Source organism: Cicer arietinum, chromosome 5 (assembly GCF_000331145.2).
Source record: "Cicer arietinum cultivar CDC Frontier isolate Library 1 chromosome 5, Cicar.CDCFrontier_v2.0, whole genome shotgun sequence".
Lineage (NCBI taxonomy): Eukaryota > Viridiplantae > Streptophyta > Magnoliopsida > Fabales > Fabaceae > Cicer > Cicer arietinum.
In genome coordinates this window covers 44,516,718-44,525,194 of record NC_021164.2, presented here as the reverse complement: position 1 = coordinate 44,525,194, position 8,477 = coordinate 44,516,718, and the positions used below count along the sequence as shown (strand labels likewise).

At 36.7% G+C, this 8,477-nt stretch overlaps 1 protein-coding gene across 1 annotated transcript in view; it reads left to right on the top strand.

Moving 5' to 3' along the window:
• Window positions 1-205: 205 nt before the first annotated feature.
• LOC140920468 (uncharacterized) overlaps window positions 206-8,477 on the top strand; it is a 15,826-nt gene continuing 7,554 nt past the window's right edge. Inside the window, exons 1-2 of the mRNA XM_073368748.1 lie at window positions 206-328; window positions 452-572. Coding sequence (XP_073224849.1) covers window positions 206-328; window positions 452-572 — 244 coding nt within the window. The remainder of the gene's footprint in view (window positions 329-451; window positions 573-8,477) is intronic.

Here is an 8,477-nt window from a genome sequence, read left to right as displayed (position 1 = left end):
GGTAAAAATCTCAAATCCTTCAAGGTTGTTATGATGTTGCCTTATCCACAATTGATGTTGCCTTATCCACAATTGATCACAAAGCAAGATGATGTTGCCTTATCCACAATTGATCACAAAAATTCTCAAACACTTCAAGGTCTCATTTGGAAATGAGGAATCTGCTAAAACCACACTGGTGTTTGGTGAATCAATTGTGAATCAAATGCAATTGAAACGGTTACACGGAAAATGGATAAGACCTCAAGCTGCTGTTGAACCAGCCCAGTCTCAGCCACAGCCTCAGCCTCAGCCTCAACCAGTCACTGCATCTGCTACTCCTGATTTTGTGAACAGAATAATGGAATTCATTGAAGCTCAGATGGCACACAATGCCAAAGTGTTAGAATCTCAGTCCAGATTGGAAGCAAGTTTAAGGACTCTGCAAGCATCCTTGAACTCGGTTGTTCAGGATGTGGATGCGATTCAAGCACACCTAGGCATCAAACTGTCGTTTGAAGACATCGCGGATATTGGTCGTCAAGCTGCAGAAACACCTAACCCGGATCCCCTAGATAACCCTGAGACTCACGGTGAGGAGACACCTGCTGAGGTTAATACAGCGATTTCAACCTCTCCCATAGATGATAGTGAGGACCAGCCTAGACTAGGTGATTAGGACCCTTAGGTTTCATACTATTTTGCTTTGACCTGTTATATTTCTGTGATGTATGATGAATTTGTTTAATAATTCAACAATGTTCATACAATACATGATAAATCTAATATTTGAATTGAGCAAGATTTCAGGAACAACAATCAAATCCTACACACTTGGAACAGGTTGCTTGAAACACAAGAAATCAACAAAAGTTGATTTTTGATTGAAGCAAATCGATTGGGAAATCGATTTCATAACAAAGGTGTAAGGAAACACAACTGTTTGTGTTGGTATAATCGATTGGGCAATCGACTGACTGAATTAGAAATTGAAAATGCACAAGTCAGTGGCACCCCAGTTTTGAGGGTAATCGATTGACAAATCGATTATACAATTCACAAAGTAAACCTGATTGAAATAAATCGATTGGGAAATCGATTGGATAAGTCACAGTGGAAACCCAGTTTTAAGGGTAATCGATTGGCAAATCGATTACTTAAAAATCACTTGCAAAATAACTTTTCCTGTGACATACAAATCGATTGGACAATCTATGTTGTAATATTTCAATCAAGTTAAATTTGGTCGAAATCGATTGGGAAATCGATTGAACCAAATCCCAGGTAAGAACGTTTTCAGACAAATACATACAAATCGATTGGCACGTCGATTAGTATCAAAATAGCTGAGTCACTGACTTAAACTCAATCGATTGGCAAATCGATTGACAAAACCTTTTGAAAACCCAGTGAACTCTGAGCGTGTGACCAAATCGATTTTAAGTATTTGTTAATCGATTATGAAGATTTGATAAATCGATTATGGAATCGATTGATATGTGTTTCAGTTTGAACATAACATCTGCAATCGATTACGAAATCGATTCATATCAGTCTTAACATAATCACTGAGAAATGTTGTTTAAAGAATCGATTGGTAAATCGATTGGGTTATATAGTTTCAAGATTCAAGAAAAACAAGACACACGATAATCGATTGGCAAATCGATTAGACTGGTTTATCACTTTACGAAATCGATTGGTAAATCGATTGATTAATGTGTTTTTCAGAAACTATATAAACTGTCTTCAATCTGTCTTTCAATAACATGAATGATAATAACAATGATATCAATCTGAAATATACATTGAATATTCTTGATACACAATAACACTTGGTTAATACATTGAGATTACTTTTTCAGATCAAATAGAAAAAGAGGATTATCAACAATCAAAAAGATAGCTGGAAAAGTGATCTTGAAAGACAAGGATTCTCATAAACAAATCTTTGATATCCAGAATTGTGAGAAGCCATTTTGACCAAGATTGAAGACTACTTTTTGTTCTTTCTGTATTCTGTTTGTAATAATTCTTTGAAACAAAAACAAAGCGAGAAAATCCAGCTAGAAACTGGTGACTACTTTCTTGGGTGAGAGTGCTCAACAAGAAAGAGTTGTACTTTGATTCTGTGATAGGTTGCTGAGTATCTACAAGGATCAGAGGGTGATCAATAGGAAAGAGATCATTAAGATAGATAGGTTTCGGGGAGGAAACTGGACAATCTGTAATTGATTCTTTCTATTGGAGAAGAAAATCTGAAATCCGTTTGGATTTGCAGGACTGGATGTAGGTTGTCAAGTGGACAACTGAACCAGTATAAATCCTTGGTGCAATCTTCTCTAACCCTTATCTCCTTTGATTTACTATCTTGATATATCTGTATATGTGATTAAAATTAGATGCATGTTAAACATATTCTGTAATAAGTAATATTGTTTAATCTGATAATTTGACTTGTATGCATCTTGATTAATCTCATATCAATCTAATAAAACTTGCTAATCTTGTATGCCACAATTTAATTTCCGCTGTGTGTATGAAATTGATTTAATTTCATAAAGAACTGATACATTCTGATATATTCCGCTTATTACGAGGTCATATATACCAACAATTGGCCTCAGAGCCTAACTTTTCGAGAGGTAATACTCATAAAAGCACTATGGCCTCAAACGATTTTCTGGGAGAAGGCGCATCGTTAGCAAGACCTCCAGCTTTCAACGGAACAGCTTATATGTACTGGAAGCACAGGATGCTAATCTTCTTGGAAGCCAGTGGCATAGACATCCTTGACGCTGTTGAAAACGGTCCATATATTCCCAAGATTGCAGGAACGAATGACTCAATGATTCTCAAGCCTAGAGCCGACTGGTCAGATGATGACAAGAAAAAGGTAGGTTATAATGCTAAGGCTAAGAACATTATAACATCTGCTCTTTGTGCAGAAGAATTTTTTAGAGTGTCAAACTGCAAGTCAGCAAAAGAAATGTGGGACATTCTTCAAGAAACACATGAAGGAACCACAGATGTGAAGAGAGCTCGCGTAAACACACTTATGCACGAATATGAATTATTCAGCATGAAAAAGGACGAATCCATCAGCGATCTGCAAACCAGATTCACACACATTGTGAATAATCTTCACGCATTGGGAAAGCAAGTGGACAACGAACAGCAGATTGGAAAAATTATGAGTTGTCTAACCAGAGAATGGCAGCCAAAGATAACAGCCATAGCAGAATCTAAAGATCTAGCAAAGATGACGACTGCAACTTTGTTTGGAAAACTAAGGGAACATGAAATGGAATTACATCGACTGGACGAATCAGAGATGGAAAGCCGCAAAAAGAAAGGACTATCCCTGAAGGTTCAAGCCCAGCAATCGAAAACTGAATCAGATAGCTGCTCAGATCAATCCAGTAGTGAATCTGAAGAGCCGGAAATCGGGTTGCTTGTCAAGAAATTCAAGAAGTTTCTGAAGAAGAAAGACAACAAATTCAGAAAACCATCTAGCTCCAAGACTACTGACAACAAGACCATTACATGCTATGAATGTGGTAAAACTGGTCACATAAAGTCAGAATGCTACAAATTGCAAAACAAGAATAGAGCTACAAAATCAAAAGGCAAGGAACCAGTCACCAAAACCAGAAAAGCTTATATTGCATGGAATGATAACGATGAATCCTCTGCATCTTCTGATGAAGAAGAAGTCAACTTGTGTCTCATGGCAGATACAGATTCAGAATCAGAAAATGAGGTTAGTTCACAATCTAATCCAACCTATGATGAACTTCAAGAAGCTTTCAATGAACTGCATGATGATTATGTGAATTCCATAAAACAGTTGTTAAGCACAAAGAAAATGCTTGAACAAATGAATGTTGAGCATAAAGAAATTGAAAATTTATGTGAACAACTGAAAAAGGATTCACAAGAAAAATCTGCAAAGTGCATTGAACTTGAAAATACTGTTGCATCATTAAAATCTGATTTATTAAATTTTGCAAATAGTAAAGATAAGCTAAATGTCATACTTAGCAATCAAAGACATGTTCATGAAAAATCTGGTTTAGGATATACACCAAATATGCATGTCAAAAGAAAAAATAAAAACAGATCTGGTATTGGTTATATGCAAACCAGAAATGTCAAACATGGTCAAAAATCTGCTATTGCTAAGAGTATGTATGACATCTTTACTAAACCAAATAAACATTCATCCTTTGATGGCAGATGTCATTTCTGTTGCAGAAAGGGACATTTTGTGTCTAATTGCAAATTTAAAAAATTAGCCAATCAAGGATGGAAGCTAGTTTGGATAGAAAAGAAATCTGTGTTTGACACTAACCAACCAGGACCCAATTTAAATTGGGGACCTAAAACAAAATTCTGATTTTGTATTGCAGGTGTGCTTGACATCCACGAAACACTCATGGTATCTAGATAGCGGATGCTCAAAGCACATGACTGGTGACAAATCCAAATTCCTGAACTTGACATTAAAGGAAGGAGGCTTTGTCAAATATGGTGATAACAACAGAGGAAAAATCATTGGAATTGGTGATGTAGGCGATGAATCAACTGCAGTAATCAAAAATGTGCTATATGTTGAAGGATTAAAGCACAACTTACTGAGTATAAGCCAGCTATGTGACAAAGGTTTTCAAGTAAGTTTTTCATCACAATCTTGCATTATTGAGCATAAAGATGACAAACACATAAAGCTAATTGGGGACAGAATCAACAACATTTACATGTTGGATTTCAATTCTGTACCTAGTGCTGTATGCTGCTTGTTATCCAACTCAGATGAAACATGGCTTTGGCATAAAAGAATTGCTCATATACACATAAATCATTTGAATAAACTTGTCAGCAAACAGTTAGTCTTAGGTCTACCAAATAGGAAGTTCTCTAAAGATAGACTGTGTGATGCATGTGAGAAAAGTAAACTGGTTAAGACTCCATTTCCCTCTATAGACTTGGTTAGAACAAATAGAGTTTTACAACTAGTTCACATGGACCTTTTTGGACCTGCCCAAGTTAAGAGTTTAGGTGGAAACCTGTATGGATATGTGCTGGTTGATGATTATTCTAGATTCACATGGACTTACTTTTTAGCTCATAAAAGTGATACATTCTCTGTTTTCAAAAAGTTTGCTGCTTTAGTACAAAATGAGAATGATTTGAAAATTGTTTCAATAAAAAGTGATCATGGAGGTGAATTCCAAAATGATCTTTTTCAAAATTATTGTGAATCAAATGGAATCAACCACATATATTCTGCCCCTAGGACACCACAGCAGAATGGGGTAGTGGAGAGGAAAAATAGATCCCTAGAAGAGTTAGCTAGGACCATGCTTAAGGACTCCAACCTACCTAAGTACTTTTGGGCAGATGCAATTAGTACAGCCACCCATGTTGTGAATAGAGTTCTCATTAGGCCCCTGCTTAGGAAAACACCCTATGAGCTTTACAAGGGTAGAAAACCAAACCTGTCCTACTTTAGAATCTTTGGTTGTAAATGCTTTGTTTTAAACAATGGCAAAGAACACCTAGGAAAGTTTGACCCTAAGGCAGATGAAGGTATCTTTCTAGGATATTCCCAAACTAGTAAGGCCTATAGAATCTACAACAAAAGAACAAAAACCATAGAAGAGTCAGTTCATGTAAAGTTTGATGAATCTTTTACAGAAAACTTGAACAAAACTCCTTCTAAGGTTATTGACATTTTGGATGATGTTGTAGAATCTGAACCACTAGAACAACCTATAGCTGACCCTCCAACTAGTGCAGACCCTGTAGAACCTATAGAAACCTGTGAGTTGCCTAAGGAATGGAAGTTCAACCGAAACCACCCTTTAGACAACATTATAGGCGATATCTCTAAAGGTGTTGCAACTAGGAGAAGCCTTAGTCAGTTTTGTAACTTTACAGCCTTTGTATCTCAGATTGAACCTAAGAACATTAAGGAAGCCCTTTTAGATAGTGAGTGGATACTTGCTATGCAAGAGGAGTTAAACCAGTTTGAGAGAAACAAGGTGTGGAACTTGGTACCTAGGCCAGAGGGTAAGCATGTCATAGGAACCAGGTGGGTGTTCAGAAACAAGTTGGATGAGAATGGTGTGATAACTAGGAATAAAGCCAGATTAGTTGCAAAGGGTTATAGTCAAGAGGAGGGAATAGATTTTGATGAAACCTATGCCCCAGTAGCTAGACTAGAAGCCATAAGAATTTTATTGGCTTATGCATGTATCATGGACTTCAATCTATATCAAATGGATGTGAAGAGTGCCTTTCTCAATGGAGACCTCCAAGAGGAAGTCTTTGTTAGCCAAATACCTGGTTTTGAAAATCCAGATTTTCCTAACCATGTGTATAAACTCTCAAAGGCCCTCTATGGGTTGAAACAAGCTCCAAGAGCTTGGTATGAGAAACTCAGCACTTTCCTCATTCAACAAAATTTTTCAAGAGGAAATGTTGATAAGACACTCTTTACAAAAACTACTGAAAATGACATCTTGCTGGTCCAAATTTATGTTGATGACATAATATTTGGATCAACAAATGATAAACTTTGCAAAGAATTTGAAAATTTAATGAAAGGTAAATTTGAAATGTCAATGATGGGTGAACTGTCATATTTCTTGGGATTTCAAATTAACCAAAGCAAGCAAGGCATTTTCATTAGTCAATCTAAATATTGTTCTGATTTGATAAAGAAATTTAACTTTGATAAACTTAAGTCCATTGATACACCCATGAGTCAAGGAAATTTCTTAGACCGAGATGAGAAAGGTAAACCTGTAGATGTCACTAGATTTCGTGGTATGATTGGATCCCTACTATACCTTACAGCAAGCCGACCAGATATTATGTTCAGTGTTTGTATGTGTGCAAGGTATCAATCGAATCCGAAGGAATCTCACTTCAGTGCAGTAAAGAGAATTTTCAGATACTTGGTAGGTACTAAAAGTCTTGGTTTGTGGTATCCAAAAGGATCAACATGTACATTGATTGGTTATTCAGACTCAGACTTTGCTGGTTGTAAACTTGACATAAAGAGTACTTCAGGAACTTGTCATCTGCTTGGTAATTCTCTAGTGTCTTGGTTCAGTAAGAAGCAAACAAGTATTGCATTGTCTACTGCAGAAGCTGAATACATAGCAGCTGGGAGCTGTTGTGCTCAAATTCTGTGGATGAAACAACATTTAATGGACTTCGATGTCGATTTGGGAACAATGCCGATCATGTGTGATAACACAAGTGCTATCAGCATAACCAAGAATCCAGTAATGCACTCAAGGACTAAACACATTGAGGTAAGACATCACTTCATAAGAGACCACTTTCAGAATGGAGTTATCAAACTTGAGTATGTGAACACTACAGAACAGTTAGCTGATATCTTCACAAAAGCATTGTCAAAAGAAAGTTTTTTGAATATAAGGATGAAACTAGGGATCATTGATCCTAGTGAAGTATGATTTTTGTTGATTCTGGTATTATTCAGTAATGTTTTCCAGTTAAATCGATTTGGAAATCGATTACCAGCATGGTAAATGGTTTATAAAATCGATTTGGGAATCGATTACTTTAGCCCAGGATTCAAAGTTCAGGAATTTTTTTTAAATCTTCACGAGCATCGATTTGGAAATCGATTAGTCAAGTGTTCAACCTTAAGACAATCGATTTGGGAATCGATTAAGTAAAACTGAAACTCGATTTGAACATCAATTTGAAATATGACCGTTACTCTTATTTTACTAGCCGTTGGAACTTCATCATTACTGAATCGATTGAGGATTCCCAGCAACGGTAACCTAATCGATTGGGAAATCGATTTACAAGGTCAAGAGTATAAATAGGAACAGTTCTAAATCGATTTATGCATTCTATTTTCCAGATTTTCACTGCTTTTCTCTTGTCTGCTTCATTCTTCTGTCTCTGCATCTGTTTGAATCTGCATTCTACATTCTACCTACTTCGAATCTACATCAAATTATTGATATGGCACGTGTAAAACAGACCCAAGCTCGCACTCCATCTCCCTCATCTTCCTCCACAAGTGAAACACCTTCACCCCCACCAACTTTGACAAAGAGAGTACCCATCCCAACTCACAAAATTCTTGCAAAAGATAAAGGAAAAGCTCCTGCCCCAATCCAAGAAAAGACGAAGAAACGTAAGGAACCCCCCATAGAGAAGCTCATGGCTGATGCTATGAAAGAAATATCTCAGAAAAGGAAGAAAAAGCCTAATTCTTCACCACCTCCCAAGAAGGTCTCAGCACCAAAGGAAAAGGAGGTACAACCATCTCTGTCAACAAACTTTGCAAAGAGGAAAATTCATGAGGCAAGAACCATGGATTTTTCATATTTTGATGTTGTTGAATTCACGTTTCAAAACCACCTCAGATTTCATGGATTGGAGAGTTTTCTGTCTTCTACACTTGATAGCTACCCAAGGCTGATCAGGGAATTTTATTCTAC